The 20,696-nt window shown below is 47.3% G+C and overlaps 4 protein-coding genes across 7 annotated transcripts in view; all 4 read right to left on the minus strand.

Annotated features, from left to right (window-relative positions):
* Positions 1-20,696, minus strand: part of TRAPPC9 (trafficking protein particle complex subunit 9) — a 691,224-nt gene that overhangs the window by 328,613 nt on the left and 341,915 nt on the right. The window lies entirely within an intron of this gene.
* On the minus strand, positions 2,622-15,422 carry LOC141101189 (uncharacterized). The gene is made up of 6 exons (XM_073590058.1): positions 15,387-15,422; positions 9,934-11,296; positions 9,579-9,867; positions 7,822-7,982; positions 2,673-5,510; positions 2,622-2,629 (listed from the first exon to the last, which is right to left on the minus strand). The coding sequence occupies exons 1-6, from the start codon at positions 15,420-15,422 to the stop codon at positions 2,622-2,624; spliced, it is 4,695 nt and encodes a 1,564-aa protein (XP_073446159.1).
* On the minus strand, positions 15,215-17,294 carry LOC141101190 (uncharacterized). Its single transcript, XM_073590059.1, has 3 exons — positions 17,283-17,294; positions 15,742-17,238; positions 15,215-15,477 (listed from the first exon to the last, which is right to left on the minus strand). Exons 1-2 carry the CDS (start codon positions 17,292-17,294, stop codon positions 16,201-16,203), a joined length of 1,050 nt encoding a protein of 349 aa, XP_073446160.1. The 3' UTR covers positions 15,215-15,477; positions 15,742-16,200.
* LOC141101191 (uncharacterized) lies at positions 17,290-19,936 on the minus strand. The gene is made up of 3 exons (XM_073590060.1): positions 19,925-19,936; positions 18,427-19,550; positions 17,290-18,294 (listed from the first exon to the last, which is right to left on the minus strand). The coding sequence occupies exons 1-3, from the start codon at positions 19,934-19,936 to the stop codon at positions 17,919-17,921; spliced, it is 1,512 nt and encodes a 503-aa protein (XP_073446161.1). The 3' UTR covers positions 17,290-17,918.

Consider the following 20,696-nt stretch of genomic DNA (forward strand, 5'->3'; position numbering starts at 1 on the left):
CCAACCTCTGGCTATTCCTGACTACGCAACCTGCTGATCCTTCAACTATACTGCTGCTCCCATGTACCAACCTCTGGCTATTCCTGACTACACTACCTGCTGATCCTTCAACTATACTGCTGCTCCCATATACCAACCTCTGGCTATTCCTGACTACACTACCTGCTGATCCTTCAACTGTACTGCTGCTGCCATGTACCAACCTCTGGCTATTCCTGACTACGCAACCTGCTGATCCTTCAACTATACTGCTGCTGCCACGTACCAACCTCTGGCTATTCCTGACTACGCAACCTGCTGATCCTTCAACTATACTGCTGCTCCCATATACCAACCTCTGGCTATTCCTGACTACACTACCTGCTGATCCTTCAACTGTACTGCTGCTGCCACGTACCAACCTCTGGCTATTCCTGACTACGCAACCTGCTGATCCTTCAACTATACTGCTGCTCCCATATACCAACCTCTGGCTATTCCTGACTACACTACCTGCTGATCCTTCAACTATACTGCTGCTGCCACGTACCAACCTCTGGCTATTCCTGACTACGCAACCTGCTGATCCTTCAACTATACTGCTGCTCCCATATACCAACCTCTGGCTATTCCTGACTACACTACCTGCTGATCCTTCAACTGTACTGCTGCTGCCATGTACCAACCTCTGGCTATTCCTGACTACACTACCTGCTGATCCTTCAACTGTACTGCTGCTGCCATGTACCAACCTCTGGTGATTCACGACTATGCAACCTGCTGATCATTCAACTATACTGCTGCTGCCACGTACCAACCTCTGGCTATTCCTGACTACGCAACCTGCTGATCCTTCAACTATACTGCTGCTCCCATATACCAACCTCTGGCTATTCCTGACTACACTACCTGCTGATCCTTCAACTGTACTGCTGCTGCCATGTACCAACCTCTGGTGATTCACGACTATGCAACCTGCTGATCATTCAACTATACTGCTGCTCCCATGTACCAACCTCTGGCTATTCCTGACTATACTACCTGCTGATCGTTCAAATATACTGCTGCTCCCATGTACCAACCTCTGGCTATTCCTGACTACACTACCTGCTGATCCTTCAACTATACTGCTGCTCCCATGTACCAACCTCTGGCTATTCCTGACTATACTACCTGCTGATCCTTCAACTATACTGCTGCTCCCATATACCAACCTCTGGCTATTCCTGACTATACTACCTGCTGATCCTTCAACTATACTGCTGCTCCCATATACCAACCTCTGGCAATTCCTGACTACACTACCTGCTGATCGTTCAACTATACTGCTGCTGCCATGTACCAACCTCTGGCTATTCCTGACTATACTACCTGCTGATCCTTCAACTATACTGCTGCTCCCATGTACCAACCTCTGGCTATTCCTGACTATACTACCTGCTGATCCTTCAACTATACTGCTGCTCCCATATACCAACCTCTGGCTATTCCTGACTATACTACCTGCTGATCCTTCAACTAGACTGCTGCTCCCATATACCAACCTCTGGCTATTCCTGACTATACTACCTGCTTGATCCTTCAACTATACTGCTGCTCCCATGTATCAACCTCTGGCTATTCCTGACTACACTACCTGCTGATCGTTCAACTATACTGCTGCTGCCATGTACCAACCTCTGGCTATTCCTGACTATACTACCTGCTGATCCTTCAACTATACTGCTGCTCCCATATACCAACCTCTGGCTATTCCTGACTATACTACCTGCTTGATCCTTCAACTATACTGCTGCTCCCATGTACCAACCTCTGGCTATTCCTGACTACACTACCTGCTGATCCTTCAACTATACTGCTGCTCCCATATACCAACCTCTGGCTATTCCTGACTACACTACCTGCTGATCTTTCAACTATACTGCTGCTGCCATGTACCAACCTCTGGCTATTCCTGACTACACTACCTGCTGATCCTTCAACTATACTGCTGCTCCCATATACCAACCTCTGGCTATTCCTGACTACACTACCTGCTGATCCTTCAACTATACTGCTGCTCCCATGTACCAACCTCTGTCTATTCCTGACTACACTACCTGCTGCTCCTTCAACTATACTGCTGCTCCCATATACCAATCTCTGGCTATTCCTGACTACACTACCTGCTGATCCTTCAACTATACTGCTGCTCCCATATACCAACCTCTGGCTATTCCTGACTACACTACCTGCTGATCCTTCAACTATACTGCTGCTCCCATGTACCAACCTCTGGCTATTCCTGACTATACTACCTGCTGATCCTTCAACTATACTGCTGCTCCCATGTACCAACCTCTGGCAATTCCTGACTATACTACCTGCTGATCCTTCAACTATACTGCTGCTCCCATGTACCAACCTCTGGCTATTCCTGACTATACTACCTGCTGATCCTTCAACTATACTGCTGCTCCCATGTACCAACCTCTGGCTATTCCTGACTATACTACCTGCTGAGACTTCAACTATACTGCTGCTCCCATGTACCAACCTCTGGCTATTCCTGACTATACTACCTGCTGATCCTTCAACTATACTGCTGCTCCCATGTACCAACCTCTGGCTATTCCTGACTATACTACCTGCTGATCCTTCAACTATACTGCTGCTCCCATGTACCAACCTCTGGCTATTCCTGACTATACTACCTGCTGATCCTTCAACTATACTGCTGCTCCCATGTACCAACCTCTGGCTATTCCTGACTATACTACCTGCTGATCCTTCAACTATACTGCTGCTCCCATGTACCAACCTCTGGCTATTCCTGACTACACTACCTGCTGATCCTTCAACTATACTGCTGCTCCCATGTACCAACCTCTGGCTATTCCTGACTACACTACCTGCTGATCCTTCAACTATACTGCTGCTCCCATGTACCAACCTCTGGATATTCCTGACTATACTACCTGCTGATCCTTCAACTATACTGCTGCTCCCATGTACCAACCTCTGGCAATTCCTGACTACACTACCTGCTGATCCTTCAACTATACTGCTGCTCCCATATACCAACCTCTGGCTATTCCTGACTATACTACCTGCTGATCCTTCAACTATACTGCTGCTCCCATGTACCAACCTCTGGCAATTCCTGACTATACTACCTGCTGATACTTCAACTATACTGCTGCTCCCATGTGCCGACCTCTGGCTATTCCTGACTATACTACCTGCTGATCCTTCAACTATACTGCTGCTCCCATGTACCAACCTCTGGCTATTCCTGACTATACTACCTACTGATCCTTCAACTATACTGCTGCTCCCATGTACCAACCTCTGGCTATTCCTGACTATACTACCTGCTGATCCTTCAACTATACTGCTGCTCCCATGTACCAACCTCTGGCAATTCCTGACTACACTACCTGCTGATCCTTCAACTATACTGCTGCTCCCATATACCAACCTCTGGCTATTCCTGACTATACTACCTGCTGATCCTTCAACTATACTGCTCCTCCCATGTACCAACCTCTGGCTATTCCTGACTATACTACCTGCTGATCCTTCAACTATACTGCTGCTCCCATGTACCAACCTCTGGCTATTCCTGACTATACTACCTGCTGATCCTTCAACTATACTGCTGCTCTCATGTACCAACCTCTGGCTATTCCTGACTACACTACCTGCTGATCGTTCAACTATACTGCTGCTGACATGTACCAACCTCTGGCTATTCCTGACTACACTACCTGCTGATCCTTCAACTATACTGCTGCTCCCATGTACCAACCTCTGGCTATTCCTGACTATACTACCCGCTGAACCTTCAACTATACTGCTGCTCCCATGTACCAACCTCTGGCTATTCCTGACTATGCAACTTGCTGATCCTTCAACTATACTGCTGCTCCCATGTACCAACCTCTGGCAATTCCTGACTATGCAACCAGCTGATCCTTCAATTATACTGCTGCTCCCATGTACCAACTTCTGGCTATTCCTGACTACACTACCTGCTGATCCTTCAACTATTCTGCTGCTCCCATGTACCAACCTCTGGCAATTCCTGACTATGCAACCAGCTGATCCTTCAATTATACTGCTGCTCCCATGTACCAACTTCTGGCTATTCCTGACTACACTACCTGCTGATCCTTCAACTATACTGCTGCTCCCATGTACCAACCTCTGGCTATTCCTGACTATGCAACTTGCTGATCCTTCAACTATACTGCTGCTCCCATGTACCAACCTCTGGCAATTCCTGACTATGCAACCAGCTGATCCTTCAATTATACTGCTGCTCCCATGTACCAACCTCTGGCTATTCCCGACTATACTAACTGCTGATCCTTCAACTATACTGCTGCTGCCATGCCCCAACCTCTGGCTATTCCTGACTATACTAACTGCTGATCCTTCAACTATACTGCTGCTGCCATGCCCCAACCTCTGGCTATTCCTGACTATACTACCTGCTGATCTTTCAACTATACTGCTGCTCCCATGCCCCAACCTCTGGCTATTCCTGACTATACTAACTGCTGATCCTTCAACTATACTGCTGCTGCCATGCCCCAACCTCTGGCTATTCCTGACTATACTACCTGCTGATCTTTCAACTATACTGCTGCTCCCATGCCCCAACCTCTGGCTATTCCCGACTATACTAACTGCTGATCCTTCAACTATACTGCTGCTGCCATGTACCAACCTCTGGCTATTCCTGACTATACTAACTGCTGATCCTTCAACTATACTGCTGCTGCCATGCCCCAACCTCTGGCTATTCCTGACTATACTACCTGCTGATCTTTCAACTATACTGCTGCTCCCATGCCCCAACCTCTGGCTATTCCTGACTATACTAACTGCTGATCCTTCAACTATACTGCTGCTCCCATGCCCCAACCTCTGGCTATTCCCGACTATACTAACTGCTGATCCTTCAACTATACTGCTGCTGCCATGCCCCAACCTCTGGCTATTCCTGACTATACTAACTGCTGATCCTTCAACTATACTGCTGCTGCCATGCCCCAACCTCTGGCTATTCCTGACTATACTACCTGCTGATCTTTCAACTATACTGCTGCTCCCATGCCCCAACCTCTGGCTATTCCCGACTATACTAACTGCTGATCCTTCAACTATACTGCTGCTCCCATGCCCCAACCTCTGGCTATTCCTGACTATACTACCTGCTGATCTTTCAACTATACTGCTGCTCCCATGCCCCAACCTCTGGCTATTCCTGACTATACTAACTGCTGATCCTTCAACTATACTGCTGCTGCCATGCCCCAACCTCTGGCTATTCCTGACTATACTACCTGCTGATCTTTCAACTATACTGCTGCTCCCATGCCCCAACCTCTGGCTATTCCTGACTATACTAACTGCTGATCCTTCAACTATACTGCTGCTCCCATGCCCCAACCTCTGGCTATTTCTGACTATACTACCTGCTGATCCTTCAACTATACTGCTGCTCCCATGTACCAACCTCTGGCAATTCCTGACTACACTACCTGCTGATCCTTCAACTATACTGCTGCTCCCATGTACCAACCTTTGGCTATTCCTGACTATACTACCTGCTGATCCTTCAACTATACTGCTGCTCCCATATACCAACCTTTGGTTATTCCTGAATATACTACCTGCTGATCCTTCAACTATACTGCTGCTCCCATGTACCAACCTTTGGCTATTCCTGACTATACTACCTGCTGATCCTTCAACTATACTGCTGCTCCCATATACCAACCTCTGGCTATTCCTGACTATACTACCTGCTGATCCTTCAACTATACTGCTGCTCCCATGTACCAACCTTTGGCTATTCCTGACTATACTACCTGCTGATCCTTCAACTATACTGCTGCTCCCATATACCAACCTCTGGCAATTCCTGACTATACTACCTGCTGATCCTTCAACTATACTGCTGCTCCCATATACCAACCTCTGGCTATTCCTGACTATACTACCTGCTTGATCCTTCAACTATACTGCTGCTCCCATGTACCAACCTCTGGCTATTCCTGACTACACTACCTGCTGATCCTTCAACTATACTGCTGCTCCCATATACCAACCTCTGGCTATTCCTGACTACACTACCTGCTGATTTTTCAACTATACTGCTGCTGCCATGTACCAACCTCTGGCTATTCCTGACTACACTACCTGCTGATCCTTCAACTATACTGCTGCTCCCATATACCAACCTCTGGCTATTCCTGACTACACTACCTGCTGATTTTTCAACTATACTGCTGCTGCCATGTACCAACCTCTGGCTATTCCTGACTATACTACCTGCTGATCCTTCAACTATACTGCTGCTCCCATATACCAACCTCTGGCTATTCCTGACTACACTACCTGCTGATCCTTCAACTATACTGCTGCTCCCATATACCAACCTCTGGCTATTCCTGACTACACTACCTGCTGATCCTTCAACTATACTGCTGCTCCCATATACCAACCTCTGGCTATTCCTGACTACACTACCTGCTGATCCTTCAACTATACTGCTGATCCCATGTACCAACCTCTGGCTATTCCTGACTATACTACCTGCTGATCCTTCAACTATACTGCTGCTCCCATATACCAACCTCTGGCTATTCCTGACTACACTACCTGCTGATCCTTCAACTATACTGCTGATCCCATATACCAACCTCTGGCTGTTCCTGACTACACTACCTGCTGATCCTTCAACTATACTGCTGATCCCATGTACCAACCTCTGGTTATTCCTGACTATACTACCTGCTGATCCTTCAACTATACTGCTGCTCCCATGTACCAACCTCTGGCTATTCCTGACTACACTACCTGCTGATCCTTAAACTATACTGCTGCTCCCATATACCAACCTCTGGCTATTCCTGACTACACTACCTGCTGATCCTTCAACTATACTGCTGTTCCCATGTACCAACCTCTGGCTGTTCCTGACTACACTACCTGCTGATCCTTCAACTATACTGCTGATCCCATGTACCAACCTCTGGTTATTCCTGACTATACTACCTGCTGATCCTTCAACTATACTGCTGCTCCCATGTACCAACCTCTGGCTATTCCTGACTACACTACCTGCTGATCCTTAAACTATACTGCTGCTCCCATATACCAACCTCTGGCTATTCCTGACTACACTACCTGCTGATCCTTCAACTATACTGCTGTTCCCATGTACCAACCTCTGGCTATTTCTGACTATACTACCTGCTGATCCTTCAACTATACTGCTGCTCCCATGTACCAACCTCTGGCTATTCCTGACTACACTACCTGCTGATCCTTAAACTATACTGCTGCTCCCATATACCAACCTCTGGCTATTCCTGACTACACTACCTGCTGATCCTTCAACTATACTGCTGCTCCCATATACCAACCTCTGGCTATTCCTGACTAAACTACCTGCTGATCCTTCAACTATACTGCTGCTCCCATGTACCAACCTCTGGCTATTCCTGACTAAACTACCTGCTGATCCTTCAACTATACTGCTGCTGCCACGTACCAACCTCTGGCTATTCCTGACTAAACTACCTGCTGATCCTTCAACTATACTGCTGCTTCCATGTTCCAACCTCTGGTGAATCACGACTATGCAACCTCCTGATCCTTCAACTATACTGCTGCTCCCATGTACCAACCTCTGGCTATTCCTGACTATACTACCTGCTGATCGTTCAACTATACTGCTGCATCCATGTACCAACCTCTGGCAATTCCTGACAATGCAACCTGCTGATCCTTCAACTATACTGCTGCTCCCATGTACCAACCACTGGCAATTCCTGACTACACTACCTGCTGATCCTTCAACTATACTGCTGCTGCCATGTACCAACCTCTGGCTATTCCTGACTACACTACCTGCTGATCCTTCAACTATACTGCTGCTCCCATGTACCAACCTCTGGCTATTCCTGACTATACTACCTGCTGATCCTTCAACTATACTGCTGCTCCTATGTACCAACCTCTGGCAATTCCTGACTATGCAACCTGCTGATCCTTCAACTATACTGCTGCTCTCATGTACCAACCTCTGGCAATTCCTGACTATGCAACCTGCTGATCCTTCAACTATACTGCTGCTCCCATGTACCAACCTCTGGCAATTCCTGACTATACTACCTGCTGATCCTTCAACTATACTGCTGCTCTCATGTACCAACCACTGGCTATTCCTGACTATACTACCTGCTGATCCTTCAACTATACTGCTGCTCCCATGTACCAACCTCTGGCAATTCCTGACTATGCAACCTGCTGATCCTTCAACTATACTGCTGCTTTCATGTACCAACCTCTGGCTATTCCTGACTATACTACCTGCTGATCCTTCAACTATACTGCTGCTCTCATGTACCAACCACTGGCTATTCCTGACTATACTACCTGCTGATCCTTCAACTATACTGCTGCTCCCATGTACCAACCTCTGGCAATTCCTGACTATACTACCTGCTGATCCTTCAACTATACTGCTGCTCTCATGTACCAACCACTGGCTATTCCTGACTATACTACCTGCTGATCCTTCAACTATACTGCTGCTCCCATGTACCAACCTCTGGCAATTCCTGACTATGCAACCTGCTGATCCTTCAACTATACTGCTGCTTTCATGTACCAACCTCTGGCTATTCCTGACTATACTACCTGCTGATCCTTCAACTATACTGCTGCTCTCATGTACCAACCACTGGCTATTCCTGACTATACTACCTGCTGATCCTTCAACTATACTGCTGCTCTCATGTACCAACCTCTGGCTATTCCTGACTATACTACCTGCTGATCCTTCAACTATACTGCTGCTCTCATGTACCAACCACTGGCTATTCCTGACTATACTACCTGCTGATCCTTCAACTATACTGCTGCTCTCATGTACCAACCTCTGGCTATTCCTGACTATACTACCTGCTGATCCTTCAACTATACTGCTGCTCCCATGTACCAACCTCTGGCAATTCCTGACTATGCAACCTGCTGATCCTTCAACTATACTGCTGCTCTCATGTACCAACCTCTGGCAATTCCTGACTATGCAACCTGCTGATCCTTCAACTATACTGCTGCTCCCATGTACCAACCACTGGCTATTCCTGACTATACTACCTACTGATCCTTCAACTATACTGCTGCTCCCATATACCAACCTCTGGCAATTCCTGACTATGCAACCTGCTGATCCTTCAACTATACTGCTGCTCCCATGTACCAACCTCTGGCAATTCCTGACTATGCAACCTGCTGATCCTTCAACTATACTGCTGCTCTCATGTACCAACCTCTGGCAATTCCTGACTATACTACCTGCTGATCCTTCAACTATACTGCTGCTCCCATGTACCAACCACTGGCTATTCCTGACTATACTACCTGCTGATCCTTCAACTATACTGCTGCTCCCATATACCAACCTCTGGCAATTCCTGACTATGCAACCTGCTGATCCTTCAACTATACTGCTGCTCCCATGTACCAACCACTGGCTATTCCTGACTATACTACCTGCTGATCCTTCAACTATACTGCTGCTCCCATGTACCAACCTCTGGCAATTCCTGACTATGCAACCTGCTGATCCTTCAGCTATACTGCTGCTCCCATGTACCAACCTCTGGCAATTCCTGACTATGCAACCTGCTGATCCTTCAACTATACTGCTGCTGCCATGTACCAACCACTGGCTATTCCTGACTATACTTCCTGCTGATCCTTCAACTATACTGCTGCTCCCATGTACCAACCTCTGGCAATTCCTGACTATGCAACCTGCTGATCCTTCAACTATACTGCTGCTCCCATGTACCAACCTCTGGCTATTCCTGACTATACTTCCTGCTGATCCTTCAACTATACTGCTGCTCCCATGTACCAACCTCTGGCAATTCCTGACTATGCAACCTGCTGATCCTTCAACTATACTGCTGCTCCCATGTACCAACCACTGGCTATTCCTGACTATACTACCTGCTGATCCTTCAACTATACTGCTGCTCCCATATACCAACCTCTGGCAATTCCTGACTATGCAACCTGCTGATCCTTCAACTATACTGCTGCTCCCATGTACCAACCACTGGCTATTCCTGACTATACTACCTGCTGATCCTTCAACTATACTGCTGCTGCCATGTACCAACCTCTGGCAATTCCCGACTACACTTCCTGCTGATCCTTCAACTATACTGCTGCTCCCATATACCAACCTCTGGCAATTCCTGACTATGCAACCTGCTGATCCTTCAACTATACTGCTGCTCCCATATACCAACCTCTGGCAATTCCTGACTATGCAACCTGCTGATCCTTCAACTATACTGCTGCTGCCATGTACCAACCTCTGGCTATTCCTGACTATGCAACCTGCTGATCCTTCAACTATACTGCTGCTCCCATGTACCAACCTCTGGCTATTCCTGACTATACTACCTGCTGATCCTTCAACTATACTGCTGCTCCCATGTACCAACCTCTGGCTATTCCTGACTATACTACCTGCTGATCCTTCAACTATACCGCTGCTCCCATGTATCAACCTCTGGCAATTCCTGACTATGCAACCTGCTGATCCTTCAACTATACTGCTGCTCCCATGTACCAACCTCTGGCAATTCCTGACTATGCAACCTGCTGATCCTTCAACTATACTGCTGCTCCCATATACCAACCTCTGGCTTTTCCTGACTACACTACCTGCTGATCCTTCAACTATACTGCTGCTCCCATGTACCAACCTCTGGCTATTCCTGACTATACTACCTGCTGATCCTTCAATTATACTGCTGCTCCCATATACCAACCTCTGGCAATTCCTGACTATGCAACCTGCTGATCCTTCAACTATACTGCTGCTCCCATGTACCAACCTCTGGCTATTCTTGACTACACTACCTGCTGATCCTTCAACTATACTGCTGCTCCCATGTACCAACCTCTGGCAATTCCAGACTATGCAAACTGCTGATCCTTCAACTATACTGCTGCTGCCATGTACCAACCTCTGGCTATTCCTGACTATACTACCTGCTGATCCTTCAATTATACTGCTGCTCCCATGTACCAACCTCTGGCAATTCCTGACTATACTACCTGCTGATCCTTCAACTATACTGCTGCTGCCATGTACCAACCTCTGGCAATTCCCGACTACACTACCTGCTGATCCTTCAACTATACTGCTGCTTCCATGTACCAACCTCTGGCAATTCCCGACTACACTACCTGCTGATCCTTCAACTATACTGCTGCTGCCATGTACCAACCTCTGGCAATTCCCGACTACACTACCTGCTGATCCTTCAACTATACTGCTGCTCCCATGTACCAACCTCTGGCAATTCCCGACTACACTACCTGCTGATCCTTCAACTATACTGCTGCTGCCATGTACCAACCTCTGGCAATTCCCGACTACACTACCTGCTGATCCTTCAACTATACTGCTGCTTCCATGTACCAACCTCTGGCAATTCCCGACTACACTACCTGCTGATCCTTCAACTATACTGCTGCTGCCATGTACCAACCTCTGGCAATTCCCGACTACACTACCTGCTGATCCTTCAACTATACTGCTGCTCCCATGTACCAACCTCTGGCAATTCCCGACTACACTACCTGCTGATCCTTCAACTATACTGCTGCTGCCATGTACCAACCTCTGGCAATTCCTGACTATGCAACCTGCTGATCCTTCAACTATACTGATGCTCCCATGTACCAACCTCTGGCTATTCTTGACTACACTACCTGCTGATCCTTCAACTATACTGCTGCTCCCATGTACCAACCTCTGGCAATTCCTGACTATGCAACCTGCTGATCCTTCAACTATACTGATGCTCCCATGTACCAACCTCTGGCTATTCTTGACTACACTACCTGCTGATCCTTCAACTATACTGCTGCTCCCATGTACCAACCTCTGGCTATTCCTGACTATGCAACCTGCTGATCCTTCAACTATACTGCTGCTCCCATGTACCAACCTCTGGCTATTCTTGACTACACTACCTGCTGATCCTTCAACTATACTGCTGCTCCCATGTACCAACCTCTGGCAATTCCAGACTATGCAAACTGCTGATCCTTCAACTATACTGCTGCTGCCATGTACCAACCTCTGGCTATTCCTGACTATACTACCTGCTGATCCTTCAATTATACTGCTGCTCCCATGTACCAACCTCTGGCAATTCCTGACTATACTACCTGCTGATCCTTCAACTATACTGCTGCTGCCATGTACCAACCTCTGGCAATTCCCGACTACACTACCTGCTGATCCTTCAACTATACTGCTGCTTCCATGTACCAACCTCTGGCAATTCCTGACTATACTACCTGCTGATCCTTCAACTATACTGCTGCTGCCATGTACCAACCTCTGGCAATTCCCGACTACACTACCTGCTGATCCTTCAACTATACTGCTGCTCCCATGTACCAACCTCTGGCAATTCCCGACTACACTACCTGCTGATCCTTCAACTATACTGCTGCTGCCATGTACCAACCTCTGGCAATTCCTGACTATGCAACCTGCTGATCCTTCAACTATACTGATGCTCCCATGTACCAACCTCTGGCTATTCTTGACTACACTACCTGCTGATCCTTCAACTATACTGCTGCTCCCATGTACCAACCTCTGGCAATTCCAGACTATGCAAACTGCTGATCCTTCAACTATACTGCTGCTGCCATGTACCAACCTCTGGCTATTCCTGACTATACTACCTGCTGATCCTTCAATTATACTGCTGCTCCCATGTACCAACCTCTGGCTATTCCTGACTATACTACCTGCTGATCCTTCAACTATACTGCTGCTGCCATGTACCAACCTCTGGCAATTCCCGACTACACTACCTGCTGTTCCTTCAACTATACTGCTGCTCCCATGTACCAACCTCTGGCCATTCCCGACTACACTACCTGCTGATCCTTCAACTATACTGCTGCTGCCATGTACCAACCTCTGGCTATTCCTGACTACACTACCTGCTGATCCTTCAACTATACTGCTGCTGCCATGTACCAACCTCTGGCTATTCCTGACTACACTACCTGCTGATCCTTCAACTATACTGCTGCTGCCATGTACCAACCTCTGGCTATTCCTGACTACACTACCTGCTGATCCTTCAACTATACTGCTGCTCTCATGTACCAACCTCTGGCTATTCCTGACTATACTACCTGCTGATCAATCAACTATACTGCTGCTCCCATGTACCAACCTCTGGCTATTCCTGACTATACTACCTGCTGATCCTTCAACTATACTGCTGCTGCCATGTACCAACCTCTGGCAATTCTAGACTACGCAACCTGCTGATCCTTCAACTATACTGCTGCTGCCACGTACCAACCTCTGGCTATTCCTGACTATGCAACCTGCTGATCCTTCAACTATACTGCTGCTGCCATGTACCAAACTCTGGCAATTCCCGACTACACTACCTGCTGATCCTTCAACTATACTGCTGCTGCCACGTACCAACCTCTGGCTATTCCTGACTACACTACCTGCTGATCCTTCAATTATACTGCTGCTCCCATGTACCAACCTCTGGCTATTCCTGACTACACTACCTGCTGATCCTTCAATTATACTGCTGCTCCCATGTACCAACCTCTGGCTATTCCTGACTATACTACCTGCTGATCCTTCAATTATACTGCTGCTCCCATGTACCAACCTCTGGCTATTCCTGACTACACTACCTGCTGATCCTTCAACTATACTGCTGCTGCCACGTACCAACCTCTGGCTATTCCTGACTATACTACCTGCTGATCCTTCAACTATACTGCTGCTCCCATGTACCAACCTCTGGCTATTCCTGACTACACTACCTGCTGATCCTTCAACTATACTGCTGCTCCCATGTACCAACCTCTGGCTATTCCTGACTATACTACCTGCTGATCCTTCAATTATACTGCTGCTCCCATGTACCAACCTCTGGCTATTCCTGACTATACTACCTGCTGATCCTTCAATTATACTGCTGCTCCCATGTACCAACCTCTGGCTATTCCTGACTACACTACCTGCTGATCCTTCAACTATACTGCTGCTCCCATGTACCAACCTCTGGCTATTCCTGACTACACTACCTGCTGATCCTTCAATTATACTGCTGCTCCCATGTACCAACCTCTGGCTATTCCTGACTATACTACCTGCTGATCCTTCAATTATACTGCTGCTGCCACGTACCAACCTCTGGCTATTCCTGACTATACTACCTGCTGATCCTTCAATTATACTGCTGCTCCCATATACCAACCTCTGGCAATTCCTGACTATGCAACCTGCTGATCCTTCAACTATACTGCCGCTCCCATGTACCAACCTCTGGCAATTCCAGACTATGCAACCTGCTGATCCTTCAACTATACTGCTGCTGCCATGTACCAACCTCTGGCTATTCCTGACTACGCAACCTGCTGATCCTTCAACTATACTGCTGCTCCCATGTACCAACCTCTGGCTATTCCTGACTACACTACCTGCTGATCCTTCAACTATACTGCTCCTCCCATATACCAACCTCTGGCTATTCCTGACTACACTACCTGCTGATCCTTCAACTGTACTGCTGCTGCCATGTACCAACCTCTGGCTATTCCTGACTACGCAACCTGCTGATCCTTCAACTATACTGCTGCTGCCACGTACCAACCTCTGGCTATTCCTGACTACGCAACCTGCTGATCCTTCAACTATACTGCTGCTCCCATATACCAACCTCTGGCTATTCCTGACTACACTACCTGCTGATCCTTCAACTGTACTGCTGCTGCCACGTACCAACCTCTGGCTATTCCTGACTACGCAACCTGCTGATCCTTCAACTATACTGCTGCTCCCATATACCAACCTCTGGCTATTCCTGACTACACTACCTGCTGATCCTTCAACTATACTGCTGCTGCCACGTACCAACCTCTGGCTATTCCTGACTACGCAACCTGCTGATCCTTCAACTATACTGCTGCTCCCATATACCAACCTCTGGCTATTCCTGACTACACTACCTGCTGATCCTTCAACTGTACTGCTGCTGCCATGTACCAACCTCTGGCTATTCCTGACTACACTACCTGCTGATCCTTCAACTGTACTGCTGCTGCCATGTACCAACCTCTGGTGATTCACGACTATGCAACCTGCTGATCATTCAACTATACTGCTGCTGCCACGTACCAACCTCTGGCTATTCCTGACTACGCAACCTGCTGATCCTTCAACTATACTGCTGCTCCCATATACCAACCTCTGGCTATTCCTGACTACACTACCTGCTGATCCTTCAACTGTACTGCTGCTGCCATGTACCAACCTCTGGTGATTCACGACTATGCAACCTGCTGATCATTCAACTATACTGCTGCTCCCATGTACCAACCTCTGGCTATTCCTGACTATACTACCTGCTGATCGTTCAAATATACTGCTGCTCCCATGTACCAACCTCTGGCTATTCCTGACTACACTACCTGCTGATCCTTCAACTATACTGCTGCTCCCATGTACCAACCTCTGGCTATTCCTGACTATACTACCTGCTGATCCTTCAACTATACTGCTGCTCCCATATACCAACCTCTGGCTATTCCTGACTATACTACCTGCTGATCCTTCAACTATACTGCTGCTCCCATATACCAACCTCTGGCAATTCCTGACTACACTACCTGCTGATCGTTCAACTATACTGCTGCTGCCATGTACCAACCTCTGGCTATTCCTGACTATACTACCTGCTGATCCTTCAACTATACTGCTGCTCCCATGTACCAACCTCTGGCTATTCCTGACTATACTACCTGCTGATCCTTCAACTATACTGCTGCTCCCATATACCAACCTCTGGCTATTCCTGACTATACTACCTGCTGATCCTTCAACTAGACTGCTGCTCCCATATACCAACCTCTGGCTATTCCTGACTATACTACCTGCTTGATCCTTCAACTATACTGCTGCTCCCATGTATCAACCTCTGGCTATTCCTGACTACACTACCTGCTGATCGTTCAACTATACTGCTGCTGCCATGTACCAACCTCTGGCTATTCCTGACTATACTACCTGCTGATCCTTCAACTATACTGCTGCTCCCATATACCAACCTCTGGCTATTCCTGACTATACTACCTGCTTGATCCTTCAACTATACTGCTGCTCCCATGTACCAACCTCTGGCTATTCCTGACTACACTACCTGCTGATCCTTCAACTATACTGCTGCTCCCATATACCAACCTCTGGCTATTCCTGACTACACTACCTGCTGATCTTTCAACTATACTGCTGCTGCCATGTACCAACCTCTGGCTATTCCTGACTACACTACCTGCTGATCCTTCAACTATACTGCTGCTCCCATATACCAACCTCTGGCTATTCCTGACTACACTACCTGCTGATCCTTCAACTATACTGCTGCTCCCATGTACCAACCTCTGTCTATTCCTGACTACACTACCTGCTGCTCCTTCAACTATACTGCTGCTCCCATATACCAATCTCTGGCTATTCCTGACTACACTACCTGCTGATCCTTCAACTATACTGCTGCTCCCATATACCAACCTCTGGCTATTCCTGACTACACTACCTGCTGATCCTTCAACTATACTGCTGATCCCATGTACCAACCTCTGGCTATTCCTGACTATACTACCTGCTGATCCTTCAACTATACTGCTGCTCCCATATACCAACCTCTGGCTGTTCCTGACTACACTACCTGCTGATCCTTCAACTATACTGCTGATCCCATGTACCAACCTCTGGCTATTCCTGACTATACTACCTGCTGATCCTTCAACTATACTGCTGCTCCCATATACCAACCTCTGGCTGTTCCTGACTACACTACCTGCTGATCCTTCAACTATACTGCTGATCCCATGTACCAACCTCTGGCTATTCCTGACTACACTACCTGCTGATCCTTCAACTATACTGCTGTTCCCATGTACCAACCTCTGGCTATTTCTGACTATACTACCTGCTGATCCTTCAACTATACTGCTGCTCCCATATACCAACCTCTGGCTATTCCTGACTACACTACCTGCTGATCCTTCAACTATACTGCTGCTCCCATGTACCAACCTCTGGCTATTCCTGACTATACTACCTGCTGATCCTTCAACTATATTGCTGCTCCCATATACCAACCTCTGGCTATTCCTGACTACACTACCTGCTGATCCTTCAACTATACTGCTGCTCCCATGTACCAACCTCTGGCTATTCCTGACTATACTACCTGCTGATCCTTCAACTATACTGCTGCTCCCATATACCAACCTCTGGCTATTCCTGACTATACTACCTGCTGATCCTTCAACTATACTGCTGCTCCCATATACCAACCTCTGGCAATTCCTGACTACACTACCTGCTGATCGTTCAACTATACTGCTGCTGCCATGTACCAACCTCTGGCTATTCCTGACTATACTACCTGCTGATCCTTCAACTATACTGCTGCTCCCATGTACCAACCTCTGGCTATTCCTGACTATACTACCTGCTGATCCTTCAACTATACTGCTGCTCCCATATACCAACCTCTGGCTATTCCTAACTATACTACCTGCTGATCCTTCAACTATACTGCTGCTCCCATATACCAACCTCTGGCTATTCCTGACTATACTACCTGCTTGATCCTTCAACTATACTGCTGCTCCCATGTACCAACCTCTGGCTATTCCTGACTACACTACCTGCTGATCGTTCAACTATACTGCTGCTGCCATGTACCAACCTCTGGCTATTCCTGACTATACTACCTGCTGATCCTTCAACTATACTGCTGCTCCCATATACCAACCTCTGGCTATTCCTGACTATACTACCTGCTTGATCCTTCAACTATACTGCTGCTCCCATGTACCAACCTCTGGCTATTCCTGACTACACTACCTGCTGATCCTTCAACTATACTGCTGCTCCCATATACCAACCTCTGGCTATTCCTGACTACACTACCTGCTGATCTTTCAACTATACTGCTGCTGCCATGTACCAACCTCTGGCTATTCCTGACTACACTACCTGCTGATCCTTCAACTATACTGCTGCTCCCATATACCAACCTCTGGCTATTCCTGACTACACTACCTGCTGATCCTTCAACTATACTGCTGATCCCATGTACCAACCTCTGGCTATTCCTGACTATACTACCTGCTGATCCTTCAACTATACTGCTGCTCCCATATACCAACCTCTGGCTATTCCTGACTATACTATCTGCTGATCCTTCAACTATACTGCTGCTCCCATGTACCAACCTCTGTCTATTCCTGACTACACTACCTGCTGATCCTTCAACTATACTGCTGATCCCATATACCAACCTCTGGCTGTTCCTGACTACACTACCTGCTGATCCTTCAACTATACTGCTGATCCCATGTACCAACCTCTGGCTATTCCTGACTATACTACCTGCTGATCCTTCAACTATACTGCTGCTCCCATATACCAACCTCTGGCTGTTCCTGACTACACTACCTGCTGATCCTTCAACTATACTGCTGATCCCATGTACCAACCTCTGGCTATTCCTGACTACACTACCTGCTGATCCTTCAACTATACTGCTGTTCCCATGTACCAACCTCTGGCTATTTCTGACTATACTACCTGCTGATCCTTCAACTATACTGCTGCTCCCATATACCAACCTCTGGCTATTCCTGACTACACTACCTGCTGATCCTTCAACTATACTGCTGTTCCCATGTACCAACCTCTGGCTATTTCTGACTATACTACCTGCTGATCCTTCAACTATACTGCTGCTCCCATATACCAACCTCTGGCTATTCCTGACTACACTACCTGCTGATCCTTCAACTATACTGCTGCTCCCATGTACCAACCTCTGGCTATTCCTGACTATACTACCTGCTGATCCTTCAACTATACCGCTGCTCCCATGTATCAACCTCTGGCAATTCCTGACTATGCAACCTGCTGATCCTTCAACTATACTGCTGCTCCCATATACCAACCTCTGGCTTTTCCTGACTACACTACCTGCTGATCCTTCAACTATACTGCTGCTCCCATATACCAACCTCTGGCTATTCCTGACTATACTACCTGCTGATCCTTCAACTATACTGCTGCTCCCATGTACCAACCTCTGGCTATTCCTGACTATACTACCTGCTGATCCTTCAACTATACCGCTGCTCCCATGTATCAACCTCTGGCAATTCCTGACTATGCAACCTGCTGATCCTTCAACTATACTGCTGTTCCCATGTACCAACCTCTGGCAATTCCTGACTATGCAACCTGCTGATCCTTCAACTATACTGCTGCTCCCATGTACCAACCTCTGGCTTTTCCTGACTACACTACCTGCTGATCCTTCAACTATACTGCTGCTCCCATATACCAACCTCTGGCTTTTCCTGACTACACTACCTGCTGATCCTTCAACTATACTGCTGCTCCCATGTACCAACCTCTGGCTATTCCTGACTATACTACCTGCTGATCCTTCAATTATACTGCTGCTCCCATGTACCAACCTCTGGCAATTCCTGACTATGCAACCTGCTGATCCTTCAACTATACTGCTGCTCCCATGTACCAACCTCTGGCAATTCCCGACTACACTACCTGCTGATCCTTCAACTATACTGCTGCTCCCATGTACCAACCTCTGGCTTTTCCTGACTACACTACCTGCTGATCCTTCAACTATACTGCTGCTCCCATATACCAACCTCTGGCTTTTCCTGACTACACTACCTGCTGATCCTTCAACTATACTGCTGCTCCCATGTACCAACCTCTGGCTATTCCTGACTATACTATCTGCTGATCCTTCAATTATACTGCTGCTCCCATGTACCAACCTCTGGCAATTCCTGACTATGCAACCTGCTGATCCTTCAACTATACTGCTGCTCCCATGTACCAACCTCTGGCAATTCCCGACTACACTACCTGCTGATCCTTCAACTATACTGCTGCTGCCATGTACCAACCTCTGGCTATTCCTGACTACACTACCTGCTGATCCTTCAACTATACTGCTGCTGCCATGTACCAACCTCTGGCTATTCCTGACTATACTACCTGCTGATCCTTCAATTATACTGCTGCTCCCATGTACCAACCTCTGGCTATTCCTGACTATACTACCTGCTGATCCTTCAATTATACTGCTGCTCCCATGTACCAACCTCTGGCTATTCCTGACTATACTACCTGCTGATCCTTCAACTATACTGCTGCTGCCATGTACCAACCTCTGGCTATTCCTGACTACGCAACCTGCTGATCCTTCAACTATACTGCTGCTGCCATGTACCAACCTCTGGCTATTCCTGACTATACTACCTGCTGATCCTTCAACTATACTGCTGCTGCCATGTGCCAACCTCTGGCTATTCCTGACTACGCAACCTGCTGATCCTTCAACTATACTGCTGCTGCCATGTACCAACCTCTGGCTATTCCTGACTACACTACCTGCTGATCCTTCAACTATACTGCTGCTGCCATGTGCCAACCTCTGGCTATTCCTGACTACGCAACCTGCTGATCCTTCAACTATACTGCTGCTGCCATGTACCAACCTCTGGCTATTCCTGACTACACTACC

Source organism: Dendrobates tinctorius, unplaced genomic scaffold, assembly GCF_039654945.1.
Source record: "Dendrobates tinctorius isolate UK_male_01 unplaced genomic scaffold, ASM3965494v1 ptg000116l, whole genome shotgun sequence".
Lineage (NCBI taxonomy): Eukaryota > Metazoa > Chordata > Amphibia > Anura > Dendrobatidae > Dendrobates > Dendrobates tinctorius.

Excerpts from the sequence above, each read along its gene's own strand:
- LOC141101189 (XM_073590058.1), bottom strand. The coding sequence starts at position 15,422 with ATGATCAGCAGGTTGCATAGTCGTGAATCACCAGAG. Across the intron at positions 11,297-15,386 it reads ATAGTCGTGAATCACCAGAG|AGGTTGGTACATGGCAGCAG; the intron begins GTTGGTACATGG and ends GGGAATTGCCAG. Across the intron at positions 7,983-9,578 it reads ATAGTCAGGAATTGCCAGAG|GAGCAGCAGTATAGTTGAAG; the intron begins GTTGGTACATGG and ends GTTGGTACATAG.
- LOC141101191 (XM_073590060.1), bottom strand. Across the intron at positions 18,295-18,426 it reads GTAGTCAGGAACAGCCAGAG|GTTGGTATATGGGAGCAGCA; the intron begins GTTGGTATATGG and ends GAATAGCCAGAG.